Source organism: Neolamprologus brichardi, chromosome 13 (genome assembly GCF_056152115.1).
Source record: "Neolamprologus brichardi isolate AB-2024 chromosome 13, ASM5615211v1, whole genome shotgun sequence".
Lineage (NCBI taxonomy): Eukaryota > Metazoa > Chordata > Actinopteri > Cichliformes > Cichlidae > Neolamprologus > Neolamprologus brichardi.
Genome location: NC_142116.1, coordinates 975,643 through 998,588, shown reverse-complemented (window position 1 = coordinate 998,588; position 22,946 = coordinate 975,643). Strand labels below are relative to the sequence as shown.

The following is a 22,946-nucleotide window of genomic DNA, read 5'->3' as shown; positions in this document are numbered from 1 at the left end:
TAACTGTTGTTGGCGTTTTTAAAACGTTTCTTAAAGCTCTGCTGTTCCCCCGTCTGAGTTGACGTCACACTTGGCTCAACGATGTGTAACTGCATCAGCGTTTCCCATCATACGATGTGTCTAACAGTGAAACGATGCTTCACACGTGGTTGCTTTTCCCCATTCTTTAATATTTAATATGTATAATGTTGTGATGTTTCTGTTCAAGGATAATTACTGAGAGTTCACAGGAAAACAAACTGCTTGTCTCAGTAAAACCACCAAACTGACAGAAGCAGAGAAACAAAGAGGAACCTGCAGATATTTCAGACCCAAACCTCAGAGTGTTACCGCAGACAGTCTGTCCAACATACTGCAGGGGTAATATCTTTAATTCATGTGTTTATCAGCTCATTTATCGAGTTATTGTTTAGGTACAAAAACATTTTATTCATGTGTCAGATGCAGGTCACCTGTAACACATGAAACAACGAGACAACGACAGATGCTGGTCATTTATGGTTTGTAGAAACAGGAAGTCGGTGTCTCTAAATGCAGCTACAGCTGTGGCCACATGTTCACATCCTCCCATCGTGGGCATGAATGTCATGGTGATGTTGTGCTTTTAGAACGGCTCTTCTTCCAGGGTCGACTGTCCAGCACATCTCTAATAACTAAAAACAAGAGCCACACGTTTGATGTCAGGTTTTCTCAGATACACGTGCACTAATATTTGGTTAAATGTGCTTTAGAGAGCTGCACCTTGGTCAGACACTTGTGTATCATTCAGTCAAGATGAAAGAGAGTCCTGAAGGAAACATGGTGTATCAGCACAGAATAAGCTCCTGTCCTGTGACCATGACTACGCAGAAGCGGTGGTGCAACAACGATGTGAAGAAGAAGAAACACATTGAAAAACAAAGGCATCGGTTCTGTCTCTATACAAAGCTGTGGGTCAGACTTACAACACCCCAGGTGAGGCCGTCCGTGAGCTGCAGCACCGGGTTTGAGGTGGACGAGCCTCGTGCTGGATTCAACACTCAACCAGCTGGATGACACATCACCATGGCAACGCGTCCCTCGGCAAAACAAAGAGGGAGTTGTCAAACATGTGCGCGAGCGGCTTCAGGATCTGAGGTCTGATCACACTGAGTCTTCGTCGCCTCTTCATTGGAGCTCGTATTTAACGTTTGTGCATCAGAGACATGAAAACAATGATCTGAGCTGTGCTACAGGGTCGTGGCCGTGCTGTGGCAGGAAGGATGATTATCCAAATGCAGGAATTTTAACTGAAAAGAGCAGCTTCATTGCTGCAAATAATTCTTCACAAATACAGGAAACAGAAGCAAAAGCGAGGAACTAGAAATATGAAATCAAACCAAACCTCGGAAACAGAGAGCAGCCCGGAGGAAAAACACACAGCAAAGAAGATTAACAACACGACAACAAGCAGGCAAAGACTGAGGACCAACATACACAAGCAGGTAACAAGAGGATGGGAACACGTGGAAACGAATGAGACACACTGCAGGACAGGGACTATCAAAATAAAACAGGAAGCACGACATTCATAAAGATGCAGACGAGACACTGAGACGTGGAAACATGAAGCACAAAGACAAAAGTAACCAGACACAGAGAAGACGCAGTGACAGAGAACCAAGACAAGCATACAACACACGGAGACGAAAGGAAAACAAGATTACAGAACAAGAGCTTCCCTAGAGACACGACACCTGGAACACCGGGGAGGCTCAGAAACAGGAAACCAGAAACTATCAATATAGTATAGTTAAACCTTAAAGCAAAAACACAGCAGACTGTGGCATATAGTCCAGTATCTATTTGAACATTGATTAGAAGTTTTACACCTCAATTACTGCAAAAGGACCAGAAACAGAAACATTTGTAACAGATTTAACTGAAGATCAGTGCAGGTTTATTGAGGGCAGACAAACTCAGGAAGAAGAACTTTACATCTGTTACACTGAGTTAAGGACAAAATAAGCACAGCTTTAATAAACCTTGATGCCTTAAGGCATTCGATAGAGTTGATTGGAAGTTTCTGTATTTAACGTTGGACAGATTTCACTGGAGGCTCTGTTAAAACCATTCAGGCACTTTACCAACAACCCAGTGAGAGTTGGGGTGAACGGCTCCTTGTCAGAGCGTTTGGAGATAAAGAGGAACCAGACGGGGCTGCTGCCTCAGCAACACGCTCTGTGCTCCATATATGAAATCGCTGGTTCAGGCAATTTGAAAAGATGAGGTTAAAAGATCTTTATAAATGAGCACACATAGGCCTGTTTGCAGAGGACGTTTGGCTGTTACATCAGTTTAATTTGTATTCAGGATACAAACTTAACAAAGACACAAATGACCCTCTTTAAACACACACCTGTAGAGGAACGCAGGAATGAATTTAATGTAAACGGGAAAACTAAAACAGTTTAGTACCTGGGCTTTAATATTACCAAATCACCAGAATTTAATGTGGTGCTAACTATAACTATAATCTACTTCATGAAAACTTGGTAAAGACGAATATACTGCCAAGACTGTTGTATTTATTTCAATCCCTCCCATTTGAAGTACCAGTACACCAGTTTGTGGCATGGGACCCAGAATGATATCAGGATTCATATGGGAGGCGTACGAAAGCCAGAATCTGCTTTTCCACACTTCAGCTGCCAAAAGATAAAGATGGACTATCCCTCAGTCGTGTTTCAGCTGTGTGCAGGAATTGGACCCAAACACAAACTCACGGGGACAGAAGTTGAACTCAAAAGCACAACTTTATTGCTGGAAAACAGATTACAAACAATACAAAACTAAACTGGGAAAAGCTAATTATAATGTACTCCAGGAGCCATGGGGAGACTCACACACAGCATGAGGGCGATCACGACACTGACAGAGAAACACAGGGCTTAAATACTCTGGGAAATAACGAGAGAAATGAGACACAGCTGGGAGAAATCGGACATAACGAGACCCAAGGGAAGCGAAACTCAATACATTCACGTAGGACACAGACCTTCAAAGTAAAACAGGAAATGTAATATAGACGCAGACTTGACTAGTGGAGACAGAGCACACACAGAGGGCGGCTACGAAATATTCAGAAAACTAAAGAGAATACAAGAAAGACAAACTAAGACACCAGACTAAAGAATAAACTGGTAAACAAAGAGAACTAAGATCATAATACAAAAACTTAAAACTGCACTTCCGAGCTGCACCACTTACACTCCTGTGCAGTTGGTGTGATAATGCTTATGTACGGTGGAAAGATGTAGAGACCTGCGGCTCTGGCTATAAAATGCAAACAATATTGGGGAAGGGGACTTTGAACTCCTCACTTAAGAGTAAACTAGACCCTGTCACTGAGGTTAGGGTTAACCCTCTTTAGAAACAGGGCTCTTTCTTGCTAAACAACTTAAACTTAAGGTGGATTGGCCTGGGCGACGGGCTCTGACCACGGACACGTGACTCTGTATTTTAGGCCTGGATTAGGGTTCGACAGCCTTTTGTGTGAATAGAAACAATATGATGGGAGTTTTCAGGATCTGAAAGACACATTTGGCCTTAAAAATCATGACCTGTTTACAAATCTCCAGTTAAGACATTAAAGATGTAGACGGTGCAGAACTGAAACCAATAGTTGAAACGATATGTGGAGCTTGTCAAAGGAAGATGATCTCTAAACTATACCACAGTCTGAAGGCTGCATCACTTTATGTAAAAGCAAAATGTGAACAAGAACTTGATGTCAGTGTCACAGAAGAAGAACGGTATCACGCCTGCGGTTCACTGCAGACCTGCTCAAAGTCTCTGCGGTGGACAGAGCGTGTCATTATCACTCCACATGAAGAGCAAACAGTCCACGATGGGGGAGGTTACCCGACCACAGCTGTATCTGCATTTAGAGACACCGACTTCCTGTTTCTACAAACCATAAATGACCAGTAACTAATTACTATTTTCAAGTAACTTGACCGACACTTTATGGCTGATGTTTCATCTCTATGGTAAACTCAGTTGCCTTGGTAACCCCTTGATATCTTTACCAGGCTATTATAAGTCGAGGAAAGTTATCTTTGCTCTCATTGGTCGCTCCTTTAAACTTCAGTTTCACTCACATGCAAAAAGTACAAAAATAAAACTACACTTTATTATATTGTTGGATAACTGTTTCTGTACTTATCATGCATTCAGGTCAAGGGGGGCGGGACTATGGCACAACCAACATATGGCAAAAGCATCATTGTAGAAAACAATGCTGGCTGTCCGTGAACACACACGAGTAGATTCCTCCTCATCCTGAGAAGTCATCTCACACATCCTCATTCATGAATCATGTTCTGGAAATAACAGACACCAAACAAAATGCAATCATTGAATCGTACTTACATCCTACTGTTCTTAGTCTTGGTAAATACAACATATTTTAAGACAATCATGCTCTCGCGGGCCACAGAAAATTCTTCTTTCACTCTTTGCCTCAGTCTGCTTTGGTCTGCTTAAATCCTTACAGCACAGGTGAGACGATGCAGGGGTGCCTATAATTTGCATTATTTCTAATGACTGTCCAGCAGGGGGCGACTCCTCTGAATGCAGAAAGATGTTTGTGATCTCTGAGCTTGGTAAACACAGTTGCTACTTTCAAAGCCTTAATAAATCATCATGATGTTCCAGTTCTGTCTATGGTTCATTGTACATTGTGTTGGTCCCTTCCAGCTGCTCTCCTCTGAGCTGGTGCTCGTTCGGTTGGACATTTAAATCTGCACCAGAGTTCTCATGGATGCAACAACTTTAAATAACACACAACGTTGTTACTGAGCAGGTGCACATAAACATAAACATATAAATACACACCTACGCCAGAATGCTGTTCATAGACTTCAGTTCAGCGTTCAATACAATCCACCCCTCACAACTCATCAGGAAACTGACAGACCTGGGCATCAGTTCCCTCATCTGCAAATGGTTACTGAACTTCCTGACCAATCAGCCCCAACATGTCCGGCTGGATAACCGCTGCTCATCTACAATCACGATGAACACCGGTGTACCACAAGGCTGTGTGATGAGCCCTTTCCTCTACTCCCTCTTCACCCACGACTGCAGACCTGCCGATGGTTCCAACACCATCTTTAAGTTTGCAGATGACACCACGGTGATTGGCCTCATCAATGACAACGATGATCGGTCCATCTCTAAATGATATCTGTAACAAATGTAGCATATTTGCAGCTCTGGAGGCCAGGATTACTGAATTGGAGACTCGGCTTTGCACCCTTCATTCACCCGTAGCTAGCCAGGCCCCTGTAGCTGGTGCAGCCGAAGATAGCATAGGCCCCGCTAGCTGTTCCCCGGCAGACCCCGGGCAGCTGGGAAAGAGGGCGGCTGGGTGACGGTGAGGAGGAAGCATAGTCCTAAACAGAAGCCCCAGGTACACCACCAACCCGTTCATGTGTCTAACCGTTTTTCCCCACTCGGCGACACACCCGCCGGGGGTCAAACTCTGGTAATTGGTGATTCTGTTCTCAGACATGTGAAGCTAGAGACACCGGCAACCATAGTCAATTGTCTTCCAGGGGCCAGAGCAGGCGACATTGAAGGAAATTTAAAACCAAAAAACCCATCTCCATAGAGACTGTGTCTGCTCCCAAACAGACAAAAAACAAACTAAAAACCAGCAACAAACAACTTAAACATTTACAAAGAAAGAACAATACAGTATCCACATCTGAACCAAAGAGTAAAACAGTGAAATGTGGATTATTAAATATTAGGTCTCTCTCCTCCAAGTCTCTGTTAGTACATGACTTAATAATTGATCAACAAATTGATTTACTCTGCCTTACAGAAACCTGGTTGCAGCAGGATGATTATGTTAGTTTAAATGAATCAACACCCCCGAGTCATTCTAACTACCAGAAATCTCGAAGCACAGGTCGAGGGGGCGGTGTGGCAGCAATTTTTCACACCAGCCTATTAATCAACCAAAGACCCAGACAGACTTTTAATTCATTTGAAAGCCTGATGCTTAACATTGTCCACCCCAGCTGTGAAACTCAGAAACCAGTCTTACTTGTTATCATCTATCGTCCACCTGGGCCTTACACAGAGTTTCTGTCTGATTTCTCAGACTTTATATCTAATTTAGTTCTGAGCTCAGATAAAATAATTATTGTGGGTGATTTTAACATCTATGTAGATGCTAAAAATGACAGCCTCAACATGGCATTTAATCTCATATGATTGTTGGGGTTTCCTCTGTATTATTGTAGGGTCTACTGTATAATATAAAGCGCCTTGAGGCGACTGTTGTTGTGATTTGGCGTTATATAAATAAAATTCAATTGAATACAATAATTATAGTTTTTACAACTGTTTAATAATACTCACAATTTTATATCTACAATCTGTAGTTTTTATATTTTTAACCATATGTATAACCTTTCATAGCCTGTACATACTTATAGTTATAGTATATTCATAACACACCTTCATACCGTGCACATTATAACATACCTATATTACAGCATCTATTCTATCTATATCATGGCTAAAGCACTTCTGGATGGAAACTGCATTTCGTTGCCCTGTACCTGTGCAATGATAATAAAGTTGAATTCTTTTTTTTCTATTCTATTCCAATATATCCATCACTTTGTGCATGATTTTAAATATATATTGTTTTTATAAATTCTAATATCACAAAACAAATCAGAAGACACGTGGAGACTTCCATGAGCAGCATAAAGCACAGCCGGCGCCTTCAGAGAGGCGAGGTCGTCCCAAAGCTCGCTGCTGCACTCTTTGATAGCTTTCAGCAGGTATGACTGCGGTTGTTTCTTATAGTTTCAGAATCTCCTGTTACTGTTTTATGCTTCACACCTGAGTGTTTTCAGCTCAGAGACTGAGCTCAGGTGTGACCATAAGGGTGAATAAATACGTGAATAACAAGATTCAGACCAAAAACAACCAGTCAGACGACTCTTTGCAGACTTGAGACGTTTTGTTTTGTTTATTGTGCAGTTATATCTTTGTGCCAGATTAGACGTTTTAGTGAAAGCCATCCTGATTGGACACAAGGTGCTAACATGGAGTTAAAGTCTAAACTACCAGAACCTGTCTGTTGTTTCATGAGGAGGAGAAAGTCCAGTCTTCACAGGTAAACGTGCTCCATGAGCCGGGCTCCCTCCGGGTCCGGGGTCACGATTCTGGTCCCGCTCTGACTCAGCAGGACGGACAGGATGGCCCGGCTCAGGTCGTCCCGCTCCAGCTCGGAGCACAGAGACACCACGTGGCTCCACACGTCCACCGAAGAGCCGACATCCCCCACGATCACTTCCTCTAAAGCCCCTGAGAAGACCAGCAGCACATGTATGTAACAGGTCTTATTTCATTGGCTGTTTTTAACAGGAACTATTTATCTGTCAGGGGACTCTGAATCTTTCTTTCTCAACTTTAAAATTAAATGTAAAAACCCAAACAGTTCTCAGTTTGGGGCAGTCACTGTGTTACCTGTAGTAGGTGTCATGAGGCCACGCCCCCCAGAAACTAAAGCCACATATGATGAGTTTACACGTCTGAAATAATGACCATCCGAGCCACAACAGTGGGCAGCTTTGGGTGAAGTGTGGGGCTGTGTGGGCACAGCACCTCACCCAAATACATGTGGAGGAATCGCCTGAAAGCACAGATCAGCTCTGTGTCTCCTGACTTTTCTTTTTATAAATAAACAGCTCAACGTTCCTCTGCCAGATTATAGACACTGCATGTTAGCCTGCACAGCTGCATGTGTGCACGTCACTGATTATCCTCTGCAGTGATATATGTATATATATATATATATACATATATATATATATATATATGTATATATATATATATATACATATATATATATATATATATGTATATATATATATATATATATATATACATATATTTGAGTAAACGTATAATACAGGAGGTGAGTCTAACACTCGTAGATGACTTCGTTGCAACGCTTCTATAAGGAAGTGACCCGACGAGCGCCCGCTGTCTGCTCCACCCACCTCGCCCTCGGCTCACGAAGCTGTCCAGGAGCTGCAGCGCTACGGGTCGCCGCTGAGGGTCCGCCAGCAGAGCGGCACAAGCCCCGCCCACAGACAAGATGGCAGCACTGTCCTGCAGAGGCTCCGTCAGCAGCTGGAGGAGAGAGAGGCTGGGCGAGCGACACAGGACCCACATGCTGTCCTCTGAGAGAGAGAGAGAGAGAGAGAGGAGGCGCCGTGAACACAGCCTCTGTGTGGATGAAACCCTCGAACTGCACATGCTCAGTGAGACTGAAGCTCTGTGATGCTTTACAGTTTATTATGAACCATAACTATTTTGGGACGTTGCTTGCACCTTTTCACACTTCCTGTGTGTTCGGACAGAGGCGGGAAATACAAATACTTAGTTACTGTTACTGTACTTAACGTCACATTTACTGATTTGATTTGTTAGAATCAAAATAGACTGAAATAAAGTTTTTTCCCATCTTCTAATATTATTTTATTACACTAATATAACACACGGCTCAGTTAGCTTTGTGCACAAACAGCTTCCTGCAGAGCTGCTACTTTGTTACTTAAGTAAAGGAGGCTGATGCCGACTCCACCTCCTCGACCTAGAGGACATGGATGAGGAGGAGGATGACTCCACCTTCCCTGCACAGCAGTGTAGGCCCTCAAGTGCCTGTACGAGGTCTGCAAACGGGCTGCTACAAAGCATGGCGAGCTGCCCAGGATGCAGAACGTGACGTGTATGATGGCAGGAGGCTCCCACCAGCCTGGTCACCAAAGCAGCTTCTGCATGACAGTAATGACCTGCTGTTGGTCGAGCCCTTTACTAGCATCCACCCAAGCGCTGCTCTAAGCTCGAGGTCCAAGGGATGGGTGAGCTGGGGCGGCCCGAACCCCCGGCTGTGGCGCCTTCAGTGCTTCATCAGCTTCACCCTAACCGCAGGGCGATCAGCTTCCTCATCATTTCTGTGCCCAGTGAGATAGATCGCCTCAAATATGCTGCCGTCAGTGCGCTCTCTGCTGCTGTCGGTATATCAGGCACTCGTCAATCTGTGTGGTCAATGATGTCATCCTTCGCTGTCCTAGGGTGTGGGTGTATAATGGGTCTATGATGGAGGTCATGGATGCAGCCTATGACCCGCGATCAAGGGTGTCTTTGGCCCCGCCCTGGAGACGATGACAGAGACGAGCTCACCCTCTCCTCCCCCACAGATCTTTTATCTTATTAATAAAACGAGACGTTAGCCTGCAGCAGAAATGTCCTCGCCGCGCTGGTTTAACTGGTCGTCACAGAGACGCTTCCACACACACAGACCTGCTGTGAGCTCCTCGCGGTGCTTCAGGAACTCGGCAGCACTGTGGATCAGCCCTCTCCTGCACATGCTCAGTGCGGCCTTCCTGTGCAGCCTGCAGGCCTCGTAGATAACGGTGGCCAACGTCAGACACAGGTCGGCCACGCCGGGGTTCTCCTGAGCATGCTCAGTCAGGATGTCGCCCAGCTCCTCGGTGAAGGTCAGCCTGAGAGCAGAGAGAGTGTAAAGAAGGAGAAGCAGGGAAAGCGATGACACTGACATGAAACTGACTTCTTATGGGCGACGGCGTAGCCGACGAGCTGTAGGGCGCCGCTCTGGAGGGCACAGGAGACGCCCTGGAGGGAGAGCGGAGCCGACAGCTCGCCGTCGGCTCCGGCAGTGAACAGCAGCGCCCAGAAGAAGAGAAACGACGGGGAGAGCGAGCCTGGGAGGACCTCCACACCTGAAAGAAGACAGAGGTCGTCACACAGCAGTACCTTCATGAAGCTGCAGTTCCTCTAACGTCCACCAGAGGCTCCAGCAGTGGGTGGGTGTACAGGTCGCTTCCTTCTGTGGTCAGACTCTGGGATTGTTTCCGTGCTTTGGGTCAGACGAATTTCATCTTTGCATGAAATCAACACAATCAGAGCCCTGATGACTGTACAGCTGCTGTTCCCACCTTTGAACATCTCCATGGTGTCCATGCTCCTCAGGACTCCTCGAGGAGCTCTGGCGGCGATTAGAGCGGCGTCCTCGTACTGAGCCGACTCAAACAGCTCGAGAAACCTGCGGGCAAAGGAGGAGACGGGCGCTCGTCACACACACAAACTCATCAGAAGGTTTTTGTGGACGCAGCACCTGTCCAGGTGATCTGACACGAGTTCAGATGCATCCGCTCCGGCCGGCTGCTGGTCCTCAAACAGCTGCTTGATGCTGCAGATGTCCTCGTCCGTCCCTGCAGGACAGAAACACAGACACAGTCTGTCCACACTCATGTGTCAGGACAGGTAAAAGTCAGCTGGTCTTTAAACGCAGCCTCAGACGAACAATAGCTCGTGACAGCGTGTCGTTATCAGCTTCCACAGGCGAGCGGCTCAGCTGCTGCCTGACCGTCAGCGAGTGACACGCCTCTGGAAAAGTAGATGTTTTGGCAGTTTGCAGGTCTGCATCGCTCAGGTGTGTGAACACAGAGGAGGAAACATCAGTTTTCATCTCCAATCTGAAGTCCAGTATTATAAAGCCAGTGAGCGTCACGGCAACCCCGAGAGCTCTCAGACTCTGCAGGCCGCAGTCAGCGTGTTAGGGTTAAAGGTCATGATCAGAAACAGACTGAACAAACTACAGACACATGAAGGAAACCAAATGCAGCGTGAGGCCGTCTCACAGATAAAGCTCGGACCGAACTGAGATCTGAGCACAGCTGCACGTCTGCATGCAGCACGTCTGCAGCCGCACGTCTGCATGCAGCACGTCTGCAGCCGCACGTCTGCATGCAGCACGTCTGCAGCCGCACGTCTGCATGCAGCACGTCTGCAGCCGCACGTCTGCATGCAGCACGTCTGCAGCCGCACGTCTGCATGCAGCACGTCTGCAGCCGCACGTCTGCATGCAGCACGTCTGCAGCCGCACGTCTGCAGCCGCACGTCTGCAGCAGCACGTCTGCAGCAGCACGTCTGCAACAGCACATCTGCAGCCGCACGTTTTCAGCAGCACGTCTGCAGCAGCACATCTGCATGCAGCACGTCTGCAGCTGCACGTCTGCATGAAGCAACGCTGTAAAGAGCGAAAACTGCTCCACAGTGAAGTGACAGACTGATGATGTCATAGAAACCATCACTGGATTGCTTCTGGAGGAGGAGCTACAAGCTGCTGGATCAGGGGGCGGAGTCGGTTTGGTTTAGTTTCTGTCAAATAAATACTGACGTGATGTCATAGGTCACATGATTTTGTTCTTCTGAGGCTGCGTTCATCAAATTTTAAGACCTGATGATTTTGATCTTTACATGTTGTTGGAATTGATTTTTCTTATATCATCATATAACCATATGTGTCCATAATGGCTGCCATTATGAAGAAACAGCCAGACAGTCGGAGGATTCATCTTCTAACATTTATCTGTGTCTGTGCTTTCTTTATTCAGAGTGCAGCTCAGAGATGAGCTGTGTGACAACATGTTCTGTTTCTTTTACAGTCCAAGACTTCACACCTTTAAATGTTCGTCTGAGATATGACTGATTACAAGCTCCTGTTTATAGTTTAGCAAAACGCTTATTTCTGCATTTCTGCTTTCCTGCACACCTCATACACACAGTTTAAGTTCACTGACACACACACACACACACACACACACACACACACTTGTAATTGCATATTCATGAATGATTGCTTGCTGACAATAAGAAGGAATCAGGTGGTTGGACAGGCGAGTGACAGCACTGCTCTCCAACGCTCCCCTCGTGTCTGTGGTTGCTTTCAGTAGCAGGTTGTTTACCAGCAGGGTTGACTTAAACATGTCCTGATATGTAAAAGCTTAGAAGTGACAGAGGAACGTTGTCTTCACCAGGAAAACAAACCCTAATTAGAAAATATAAAACTATGTTTAATATGTTCCATTTTTAGGATCTCCTTTAAATAAACTGGAAAAAACAATTAAGTAAGAAAATGTTTTAATAAAAATCTGTATCCTTTTTTAATATTGAGGTGAATATCTCACCGTTGTGGGAGTGTTTGGTGACGTGAAGCAGCACAGAGAAATCATTAATTGATGTTTTACCGCATTCGTTCTGGAGGTACGCAGCGATCACTGACACTGAACCCAAAACTCTGACCGCAGCGGCGTCTCACCGTCTGCCTCCCTGATGTTCTCCAGAGTGGAACCCACGAGTTCCCCCAGAGGAACCGGCTGACCCTCCTCCTCCCAGCTGCTCAGACGGTCCCACACGCTCCTCAGACGTTTGTATCTAGAGACAGAGAGGTGATCGAGGGCTTCAGCGGCTGAGCCAAACTCAAACCTGCAGTGACTGCTTTGGTCCACTTGGGGGCAGCAGACACATCACCTTTAACTTTGTGGTGCTCTGTATCAGCTGTTAGGAGCATCATCAGGGGTCAGACGCAGGTTTTGCGTGTGGAAACAGTGGAGTACTTAAATACTGTGCAGATACAGTGTCAGTTATAATCTGCAGGTTCACATCAGGTCGCTCGTTTTGTCAGTTTTGGTTGGTTCACCTTAAACATTAAGATGCTCTGATCGTCTCTCTTTAACTTCCCTGCAACTTTTGTTACCTAATATTTCCTCGTCTGCTTATAACTCGGATGTGTTTGTTTCTGTGTCAGTGTGATGAGATCCAGGCTGAATAAACTGCGACTCGTAGCCTGATGCTGGGTCTGATTCTCAGAATTCACTGGAGCAAAGTTACAAAAGTGCATTCTGGGTAAACTTTAAAGGCTGATATACCTGTGGGAAGATGTTAGAACATATGCAAGGGTTCATTGGTTATCAGGCTGACCTCTGACCCCGACTCCCTCTGGTCTGATTCTGAGGTGGTTGGGTTCAGTTTGTAAGGACTCGTTCTGACTCTGAATACTTGCAGACGATGTTCAGGATGTTGTTGTGTGAGATCAGCGTTAAAACAGAGCCGGAGCCCAAAATCAGGTTTGTTTTGATTAAATCTGATTTCATGCTGACTTTCTGTCTAAAAACTTTGTTTCCTGCTTTCATTATTTTCAATAATCTATTTCCTGTTGGTGTCAAACACATTTCCTCATCTGCTCCTGCAGGAGTCTGCAGAGGTGCTCAGGAGGAAGAGATTCCCTAACCTTTCAAAATAAAAGGCACCTTTTTATCAAACTGAGATGATGTTTTTGCATCATGCATGACTACATCTTTGTGTTACTACTAATTCTAAAATATTCTGCACTCGTCCAGCACGAAGTCTTACTGATGACCTGCACATGTACAGAACTGTATGACTTCCTGTGACTTTCTGCTCTTACAGGACTGTCAGGTGGTTGTTCTCGCCACTCAGCTCGTCTCTGCGGCGTTTGGCGGCCTGCAGCTCGGCGTCCAACTTAGTTTTGACCTCCAGAGGAACACAGTGACTCTTTCTGTCCAGCAGAGCGTCTCTCTGCGCCTCCATGTCCTTCAGGTACCCGTCCAGAGCCTCGGGATCCTCGGACGCAGCCACTGTCAAACCTGCGAGATGACACGAGTGTGGAGATCAACCCTGGAGGACCTGACAGAATATTTAGCAGCTATGAATGACAGCTCTGTGGGATCTAACAGGAGACCCACCACAGAGGGGTGTGTTGTGTTTTTGGAGGTGCTGAGATTTCGGGCAGCACTGCTTTAAAAGCAGATCTGATCCTGAGGTGGAAACCACTGCACGGGCTGAGGCACACATCTGAAAACCCCTGGCATCGAACACAGATCATCTCTGCATCCACACATGGATCCAGAAACACTGCCGCTGGGCCTGAGCTCATTCAGCATGTACGATTAAAGCCCAGCTGATATGTTGTTGTGTCCGCTGCACTTTGAGCTTACGGAGACAACTAGGAAGACAAACCAGAGCACTTAGATCGTCCAATCACAGGCTTCTAGCACAACCTAGGTCTCGAATGAAGTCGAGAGGTGACCGGGCCTTTGCATCCGTGGCACCTAGACTCTGGAATAACCTCCCTGTTCATGTTCGTACTGCCGAGTCGATCCAGTCTTTTAAATCACGTCTTAAAACTTTGGCTTTTGATTCTGTCCAGTTGCTGTTCTAGCTTGTTGTGTTGTTACCTATTGTTTGTTGTCCTCTTTTATTGTTTGTTTTAATTGTCTCATGCTTTTACTGACTGTGAAGCACTATGGTCAACACTGTTGTTTTAATATGTGTTATATAAATAAATTTTGATTTGATTTGAAACCACTGTGAACGATCACATTATAAACACTGCAAACCGCTTCTGAAACAGGGAATTGCTCTTCATCCAGCTTCTTTTAACCCTCTCCAGGCCGGCGTTGCCGATTTGCAGCAGTTAAACACTAACAACCTGATTACCCCACATACATGTTTTATGAGTTTTTTTTACTCAGAAGTACCACTGCAGGACTTGGTTGTGCATCAGCAACAAAAAGTTTAATTTGAGCCTGAGAGGGTTAAATGTGGGATCCCCCAAGGATCCATTACAGGTCCTTTCCCGTTTCCATTAGGTCAGCAGCTCCATCTTTCAGGAACAGTGTCAGTGTTATAGCAGTGGGTTATAGCCAGCTGCCACGCATATCAGGAACTCTTTGATCCTGAATGAGAAAACTTTATCTGAACCACCGAGCTCTACAAACACCCGAACTATATGTTCAACCCACATCTTTGAAATGTAGCTGAGAATTTGAGTTTTTGTGTAAAGTTCTTTTACTTTAATCAGATCAGTGAAGAAAAGCTTTTACCAACTGAAACGTTGTAAGGTAAAAGTTTAGTCTCTACAGGTCCACATCAGCTCTCAGCTGGACTCACTGTAAGCATCCTGGCAGCCTCACTCTGTTACAGCACAGGTGGAGAGACTGACAGCAGTTTGCAGAAGCGTCAATTATCCAATAACCTCAGTTAAAGGTGACAGCATGTCCATGTCCACACCCTCATGTGTAAACAATGACCAAAAAGCCGAGACAACAACAAAACGTCTGTACTGCTAATCCATAATAATCCATCACTCATCAATTAACTTCATATTTTACTTCCACTAAAGCTCAGCTATTATATTTATTCATTTGAATCTTTTTTTATTTGAAGGTTTTTATCATTTTGTTCTAGTATTTTATATTCTTTTAACATTTTGTTGCAGTTGTGTATTTTTGCATCACTTTTCACTTTAATCATGTCCTTCGTATTTGTGTCTTTGGAGATGTGAAATGCTAACATGTGTGCCTCACAGGCTTTGAGGACCCTGCGTTAACGCATCTATCTGAGGGTGTACCGGGTATCCATGTGCTCTGCTCTTTAGAAGTTTTCTCGACCTCCTCCTGAAGTTCTGCTGTTTCCCTCTGAAGGGTGGAGATCCTGCAAAGACACAAAAAAAAACCAAAGGAAATGGAAAAATATCGACTAATAATTGTTGTTTTTTTTCAGACAGTGTATTTTCTCACCTTCATCTCTGACAATGGTGACTTTTTTACACATGAATCCCTGGAGGAAAGTTAATGTAGTCTACATACAGTAAGTCTTATTTCCACAGCCTTCACTCACCGCTCCCTCAGGTGGGCGGCTTGGCGCTCACAGGTAAGCAGTGATTTCACGCGTGACTCCGAGGCTGCCACGGTTAGCCGTGCTGCCCTGGCTTCCTCCTCCCTCCTCTGCAGCTCCCTGATGGTGCTGTCATACTCCGACTTTATGGCCAACAGAAGCCTTTTATAGGCTGTTGCTCGTCCAATCACCTGACAGAACCAAGGAGGACACAGGAAAAGTTCATTTTCTTTTTTGCTTTAATTTTTCTCATTAATTTGTTTTTTTTTCCTCTTTTGTAAATTGTTGAGTTTTTTCTAATAACATAAATTCAGTTTGCATGTTTTACTATCAGGTAAATTTGTCACGCCGGGTTTTCGGTCCTCTATGTCTTCCGATTTATTATTTTATTTTTTTGTAAAAGAAGTAAAATTGTGGATTTTTTCCCTTAAAAACGGCAGTAAGGGTTTATACGAGTACCAGGGTCTTCTCCTTTTACAGAGTTTTTCAGATTTTCTGCTTTCCTCGTAAAGTTGCATTTTTGAAGAAGTAAACCTGTCCAGTTTTCCTTTTAAGTTTTACCGTTTTTTTTTTTTTTTACTGTAACACCTTGCTGAAGACGGAGCGGTGGACGGTGTATCGGAGCTCGTCGGGACCCTCGTCGGGACACTGCAGGCACTTCTTCTCGTGCTCCATGAACTCGTATAAAGACTGGATGAAGCTCCGGTCGCTGTCAGTCGTCAGGATGTCGGCTGTGAAACGTGAACTGCGGGACATTTGTGCATCGGACATTGTTCTTTACGATGATGTTTTTAGGCTAACTTTCCGTTTAGTTTCCCGTCTTCCCACAATTTCAAGGGAATCCTCGCGTCGCCGTCGTTACCGCGAAAGTGCACCTGGGAGATGTTGTTTTTAGTAGATGAGTCGACTTTTTCTTTAAATAATCATCCAAATGATCATTAAAGTGTAAAGAAAATCGACATTAGCACTAAAGATATACGTGGGAGAAAATAGACGCCAGAAAATGACTAAATATAGTGTTTGCGTTGTATTTTTGATCAGGCACCGGAACGGCGACCCTAACCCCTGCGAACGCGTGCAGAAAACCCCGTGTCTGGAGAGGAAAGCCCTCTTCTCATGATCCGCCATTAGGAGCAGACCGGTGGTAAGCTCGCGCTCCGTTTTTTGACGGGTTTTTGTTAAAAATCGGCACTTTTAAACTGACGTTTGGGCTCCAGCAGAGACTAAAGTGTCCTGTCTGTCTTCCCGTGCAGGTGGATTGAACGCCAGGATGCAGATTTTCGTGAAAACCCTTACGGGGAAGACTATAACCCTCGAGGTGGGTGACGGGCTGTGATGGAGGGCAGCGGCGTTCACGGGCTGCCGTTAACCCGAGTTTTACTTATTGTGGAACTAGATTAGAGCGGCCGTTTGTACACGTAACTGATCGGTGCTGTGTGTTAACTGCAGCCGTGTGTCCGTGTGTTTGGAGGCGGAATCAGGCCGTTAAACTGACGCTGTACCGAAGGCTAACGGCTAAGCTATCCAGGGCAGTGTAAACACGTGGAGCAGGCGCAGCAGCTTAGTGCCGTGCTCGTAAACCCCTGATTAGTTGTAGTTAGTTAATAAAAGTGAATGTGTCATTAATGTTTAAAGAGTTGTAATCTGCATGTGAGTAGAGCTTTGACCGGAAGCGCGTGCTGCCCCGGCTCACCTGTCCTCTCTGCTTCCACAGGTTGAGCCTTCAGACACCATCGAGAATGTCAAGGCCAAGATCCAGGACAAGGAGGGTAAGTGAGCCTGGCTGATTACTTTTACTCTATTACTTTATGCATCAAAGGCCAGGAGGCGTTTTTTATCCTAAAACAGGTGAATGTGGGAGGCTGAGCTTCCTGTTTACCTGAAAACACGTGATGAGCTTCGTGTTTGTAGAGAAACACAAACTGCTCGAAATAAGAGCTCTTCAGAAATCATGTGTGAGCTGTCAGGGGTCATAGTTCAGACTGTTTATAGACCACAGGAGTCCGTAAGGGAGATGGTCGTCTTACAGATGCATACTGAGGGGTTAGAAAGCATCATGACGGGGTGTACGGGGCACACTTACAGGAGCATAAGTGTCAAATAACCAGGACAAACTGATGTTTAAATGTGAGTGAAACTTCCTGTGGGACGAACAGAAGTGCAGCTGTGTAGAGACAGCAGGGTGGTTGTGTGATTAAAATAAATCAGTGTTTGAAGCGTTTGGGTCGCCGTATTTAAATAAGAGAGATGTGCTCAGCCATCATCTACTCGAGCACCATGAAGCTGACACGAGCGTCACTGTCAAAATCATTTACAGTCACAGATGTTCAACAAGCGGGTCAGTGATTTAAAACGTGCTGTCACAGGGAGGCGGAGCTTCAACCATACTGAGTTTCTGAGATGAGTGTGTGTGTGTGTGTGTGTGTGTGTTTCTGGAGTCCAGAAACCAAATGTATGCAGCAAAGCACAGGAAGTTCCAGTGCTGATTGATTACTGGGGAAACGGTGATGATCCTGATCAGCTGGTGTTTGCTCTCTGCAGGAATCCCTCCCGATCAGCAGAGGCTGATCTTCGCCGGGAAGCAGCTGGAAGATGGCCGCACGCTCTCCGACTACAACATCCAGAAGGTGAGCCGGGAACGCCGCCCCAGAGAAATGAAGGCTTTTCTGTAAATGTGGACTCAGAGTTCAGTTTGATTTAGAGCCAGCGTCATTCAAAGGTCATCTGATGAGCTGCTGCTGTGTTTTTTATTTTACCTCTATTTTGGGTTTAATCGAGTTCCCAGAGCAGGGTTTAGATCAATTCTAGCTGCATTTGGACAGATGTTGGAATAAAAACATCTGGATCAGAACCTCTTTGGAGCAGTTGGTTCATAAATTCAGACCAAAGCTGAGCTGTAATAACTGGCTCTGCAGTCGGACGTGTCGTTACCGAAGCCTCAGATTCAAACAGATTTGTGACGTGAGGCAGCGTTAGCTCACAGCAGGAGGTCCAGTTTTCATTTGACTTTGGGGGGAAAATCCAGGTCTGGAATTTGTAACTGGGTCAGCTTTGGAGTCTGTCGCCCCCCGGTGGCTTAAATGAGTCCTGCAGGCTTAAACCTCCAGTCTGAATCCTCAGTGGATCCCACACAGGCTGTGCTGCCTTCAGGTTCTCCTGAAGCGTTGGAAAGTCTGTTCTCCTGTCACAGCAGCGGTTTCCACCTTCAGGACTGTTGGCTGCACCCGATTTATGGAATAACCTCCCCATCGCTATACGCGAGTCTGATTCCATCCATTCCTTCAAATCGCGGTTAAAAACCCTTATTTAGCCTCGCCTTTTCTACCAGTTAAGGCTTGTTGTTAGTTAGCTTAACGCTTATTCTTATCTTCGGCTTATTCTTAATTACTTAATCATTTTTAAATTTTGACCGTTTTATTCTTTACCCTTAGTTTTCTTTTGCTTTTGTTTTAATGCCATTCAGCATGTTTTGGTACCTTGCCATAGCCGTCATCCTGTTCTCTTGCATGTTAAGCACTTTGGTACAACACTGGTTTTTAAATGTGCGATATAAATAAAGTTTGTTGTTGGACTTTTGTTTGAAGGCATGAATTAGAGATGCAGCAACATCAGCTGTGTCTGCACATAAGAGGTTGTGGTTGTCAGGTTCTCCCTGGTTTCCTGTCACCCTGACCCATCTAAGGGGCGGAGTTAAATTCAAGTCTCGAGCGTGTTTTTACGTGTTTGTGTCGTCTGGCGTCCCTCTCACGCCTGTTTCTTGGTGTTTTCAGGAGTCAACTCTGCACTTGGTGCTGAGGCTGCGCGGTGGTGCCAAAAAGAGGAAGAAGAAGTCCTACACCACCCCCAAGAAGAACAAGCACAAGAGGAAGAAGGTCAAGCTCGCCGTGCTCAAATACTACAAGGTAAAAACGCCACCGGAGACGCGCTGGAGTTTGAGTTTTGTGTATTTTTGGCTTCATTAAAAACACTTTTCCTCCTTCAGGTGGACGAGAACGGTAAAATCCACCGGCTGAGGCGCGAGTGCCCCGCTGACGAGTGCGGCGCCGGCGTGTTCATGGCGAGCCACTTTGACCGTCACTACTGCGGGAAGTGCTGCCTCACCTACTGCTTCAACAAACCTGAGGACAAGTAGACCGGACGATAAATAAAGAAATGTTTGACTAAAAACGGTGACTCTGTGTTTCTGTTCAAGTCGTTTAGACGGGTCGTCGCTAATTTCAGATTTGAGCCGTATTTTCTGTGACGTGAGCTGAGAGGCCTCGGACACGTGCAGCTCATGTGAACAGCAAGATTTACTGACGTCAGCCCGTTCTTCAGAGTTTCAGGTGTTTTGTTTTGATGACCTGCGAGTAACAAAGTAGTGGAAAGGCCGTGCTGCACGATGCAAAGAGTCCGGAGTGCTTGAGTCACATGGACGTGGTGGCACTTTTATACCAACATCACTGTGACACTGCTATAACTGCTCACAGCTGGAAACGCACCACAGCTGTTCATCACCTGCAGTTGTCACATGACCAGGCTGCTCAGCTGAGTGATCACCTGGAGGAAACACCTGCAACAAATGACATTTGGAAGCTCACAGAAAGTTTAGATGAAACCAAAACTGACTGTAAAATCAGGATTAATCTGTATTAGTACGATTTAAGGTTGTGAAACTACAAAAAACTTGAATATTTTTTTGGTCAAAATTATGAACTTAAAGTTACATATTCATTCTAATGCAACAAGTTTCAAAAGTTCAAAAATTAAATGGAAATTTAAGTTTCAGTCCCAGGATCATTTTGTCGCTGAAATGGAATCAAAAACACAAGTTAAAACTGATGTCATAGCAATTTTATTATATAAAAACTTTTAAAATGTTGAAGTATCCATGTCATTCAATGCCAAAATTTAAAACTTGGATCACATGAATACTGTAGTAAATTTGATTTCCTCTTTATTGGAAATGAACATTTAAAATCTTGACTTGCAGATGTCTTGATGCTTTCTCAATCATCCAGGAAAATAAATCTCCAAAAGTTGGAGATTGACTTGCAGATTTTTATAAGATTTTAAGGTATGATTTTTAAATAAATGTGAATTACCTGAAAAGTTAATTATATTATTAGTGATATTTATTAGTTAACCTTGGTTTTTCATTAGGAATAAAATATTTTCTCCAATAAAGTTTTTATAAATTAAAATGAATAACTTCAAATGGGAAGTTACAAAGTTGGAGTTGGTAAAAGTTGAAATGTAACAAGTTACTATTTTTGACTAAATCTCTGAACATTAGCACACTGACAACATGGGAAGTAAAATGAGAAAAGTCAATCCCAAATGAAATTCATGACCAAATTTCTTTTGCTGGTAGAAACAAAAACGAGATTAAATGCAGGATTTTCAAAGTAAAAGCTCGGGTGTTGCCGTGAAAGAAGCAGAGCGACGCTGTGGCTTTGTGTACTAAAATAAGAGTATTTATTTAAAAATCGGTACATTGGACAGACTGTATATAGAGTTTTCATTTCGTTGGTAAACTCATAAGGCACCATACCAGATGCTGTACAAAACACCAACAGCAGGAAACAAAAAGACTTTTACATATTCAAGATTATTTCTATACTGAGCTGTAATTACAGACACACTAAGGTTACTGCTTAAATAGCTGCTGTACGAACGTTAGCCTCATTCACGCGCAGCCAACATGCACGAACCCGCTAACAGCGACCGTAGCCTAGCTTAGCACAAACTGTTAGCTTAGTGGCACCGCTGCTAAAACAGCAATTCTTACATTTTAATTTCTACGTGTGTCCGAGAAACCCTATAAACACATCCAGAGTTGATGAGACGAGGTTCCAGTGTTTGTGCTAAGCTAGGCTAAAAACATCCGGAACCAGTTTCCCAAATATTCCTAATGATTAAAGCAAACTCACCAGCAATAAGCCAATCAGCTCGAAGGGGACCTGTTCTGCTTTCTTACTTTCTGACTCGCATAACGATCAACTGGACTGTATGCAGTTTCATATGATGACATAAACTTATGTAAAAATAATCCGCCCCCCTCTGTGGACTTCCTGTTCCACAGGGGGCGCTCTAGGGTTGGTCCAGAATGAAATACAAAGTCTTAAATATAATCCAACCCTGATGGCTCACAATTGCCCTGCAGACGAGCTGCAGTCAAATTTATTACACTGCTATTAAAAAGGAGATAAAGCGACCCCTCGGCAGGCTTCCAGAACCTGGCTAATCAGAATAAAGTCAGGCTTTGGGCCTTAAAAAGGGCAAATATCCCATAAAACTGGATTACTTTAAAAAATAAAATAAGCCAGATTTACAGTTCATCTACGTCAGCAAGAGGTGGAGGAACTCTGGAACGTACTGCCCCTCTGCTGGCTTCCAGAAGGTGGCCAATCAGACAGTGAGCTGTGTGAGACAAATGAGTACTATTTCAAAGGGTTAATCATACTAAGCCACTCTGAGCAGAATAAGTCCCCTTTCAAAGCGGTTACGTCGCTGAGATTTTCGTGAAGGTCTTCTTCGGGTTTGGCGCCACTTTGTTTTGTTTTTTTTTAATTTCATCAGACAGACAGACGAACAGGACGGCAGACGTCTCCGTGCTGACCCCGCGACCTCCCGCCGGCGTCTCCGAGGAGTCGGCCGGACGTCAACACCACTGCAGCATAGTGTTCTGGTTTGAACTCCTCTCACGAGCAGGCACGGCATCTAAAGATAACGTTTATTTACACATTTAAATTCACATGTTATTATAGTACCTTATTCTGCTTATATTCATCTAAGCGTGGAGATGATATCTTAATATGGCAGGAGAACTCAGTCCTGAAGAGAAACAAAGAAAACATTTTCAAACAGGCGGAGGTGGAGGAAGCTCGGCGAGGTGGGTCCTCAAAGGAATAAAAAAAAATCTCAGTTCATTCATGAGGAATGAAAGCCCCGCCCCCCCCTCCTCGCCCCTCCACAGGAAGTCGTCTGTATCTTTTGTTTGGCTTTCACAGAAAGCGTCACTCGGCGCAGAGAGAGGAGGAGGAGGAAGAGGAGGAGACACAGTTCAGCCCTGAGATGGGTCCTTTGCTCTTTTAGCTCCTCCCCTTCATCCCCCTGATGAAGAGGCGGTCTGGGGCGGAGGTTGAGGTGAGTCTGGAGGAGGGTGGGGTCAGATCTTGATGTCCTGGGACTCCACCATCTTGGCGAGCGTCTTCTTCACTCTGAGGATGGTGAGGCGGGAGGCGGGGTTATGAGCCCAGCACTCTGACATCAGCTTCAGCATGGCCCGGAGGCACTGCGGACACAAACACGCCGTTAAAGGACGAACAGGAAGTCACGAGGACACAGCCGCTCTGACACCATCATTGTGACACCCAACTCTCTGCCGCCGGCACGGGGACACTTCC

The 22,946-nt window shown here is 45.0% G+C and overlaps 3 protein-coding genes across 4 annotated transcripts in view; 1 reads left to right on the top strand and 2 right to left on the bottom strand.

Annotated features, from left to right (window-relative positions):
- Positions 1-6,987: 6,987 nt before the first annotated feature.
- Positions 6,988-16,416, bottom strand: LOC102781231 (clathrin heavy chain linker domain-containing protein 1-like). Of its 2 annotated transcripts, XM_087849935.1 has the most exons (11): positions 16,147-16,416; positions 15,562-15,749; positions 15,293-15,375; positions 13,328-13,526; positions 12,179-12,294; positions 10,193-10,289; positions 10,014-10,120; positions 9,626-9,797; positions 9,358-9,560; positions 8,052-8,234; positions 6,988-7,353 (listed from the first exon to the last, which is right to left on the bottom strand). In XM_087849935.1, the coding sequence occupies exons 1-11, from the start codon at positions 16,327-16,329 to the stop codon at positions 7,157-7,159; spliced, it is 1,728 nt and encodes a 575-aa protein (XP_087706061.1). In that variant the 5' UTR covers positions 16,330-16,416; the 3' UTR covers positions 6,988-7,156. The 2 variants fall into 2 exon arrangements, with proteins under 2 accessions (XP_087706061.1, XP_087706062.1); XM_087849936.1 differs by lacking the exons at positions 15,293-15,375; positions 15,562-15,749; positions 16,147-16,416 and adding an exon at positions 13,626-14,256.
- Positions 16,417-16,614: 198 nt separating this feature from the next.
- Positions 16,615-19,725, top strand: rps27a (ribosomal protein S27a). Its single transcript, XM_006806870.3, has 6 exons — positions 16,615-16,702; positions 16,812-16,876; positions 17,273-17,327; positions 18,100-18,185; positions 19,329-19,460; positions 19,541-19,725. Exons 2-6 carry the CDS (start codon positions 16,829-16,831, stop codon positions 19,688-19,690), a joined length of 471 nt encoding a protein of 156 aa, XP_006806933.1. The 5' UTR covers positions 16,615-16,702; positions 16,812-16,828; the 3' UTR covers positions 19,691-19,725.
- A 1,273-nt stretch (positions 19,726-20,998) lies between these two features.
- The window catches only part of bmpr1aa (bone morphogenetic protein receptor type 1Aa), a 38,671-nt gene continuing 36,723 nt past the window's right edge, over positions 20,999-22,946 (bottom strand). The window contains exon 13 of the mRNA XM_087849937.1: positions 20,999-22,834. Within this exon, the coding sequence (XP_087706063.1) occupies positions 22,709-22,834 (126 nt within the window). The 3' untranslated portion in view covers positions 20,999-22,708. The remainder of the gene's footprint in view (positions 22,835-22,946) is intronic.

Excerpts from the sequence above, each read along its gene's own strand:
- LOC102781231 (XM_087849935.1), bottom strand. The coding sequence starts at position 16,329 with ATGTCCGATGCACAAATGTCCCGCAGTTCACGTTTCACAGCCGACATC. Across the intron at positions 15,376-15,561 it reads GCCGCCCACCTGAGGGAGCG|GATCTCCACCCTTCAGAGGG; the intron begins GTGAGTGAAGGC and ends GTGTCTTTGCAG. Across the intron at positions 7,354-8,051 it reads CTTCGTGAGCCGAGGGCGAG|GGGCTTTAGAGGAAGTGATC; the intron begins GTGGGTGGAGCA and ends TGGTCTTCTCAG.
- rps27a (XM_006806870.3), top strand. The coding sequence starts at position 16,829 with ATGCAGATTTTCGTGAAAACCCTTACGGGGAAGACTATAACCCTCGAG. Across the intron at positions 16,877-17,272 it reads GGAAGACTATAACCCTCGAG|GTTGAGCCTTCAGACACCAT; the intron begins GTGGGTGACGGG and ends CTGCTTCCACAG. Across the intron at positions 18,186-19,328 it reads CCGACTACAACATCCAGAAG|GAGTCAACTCTGCACTTGGT; the intron begins GTGAGCCGGGAA and ends TGGTGTTTTCAG.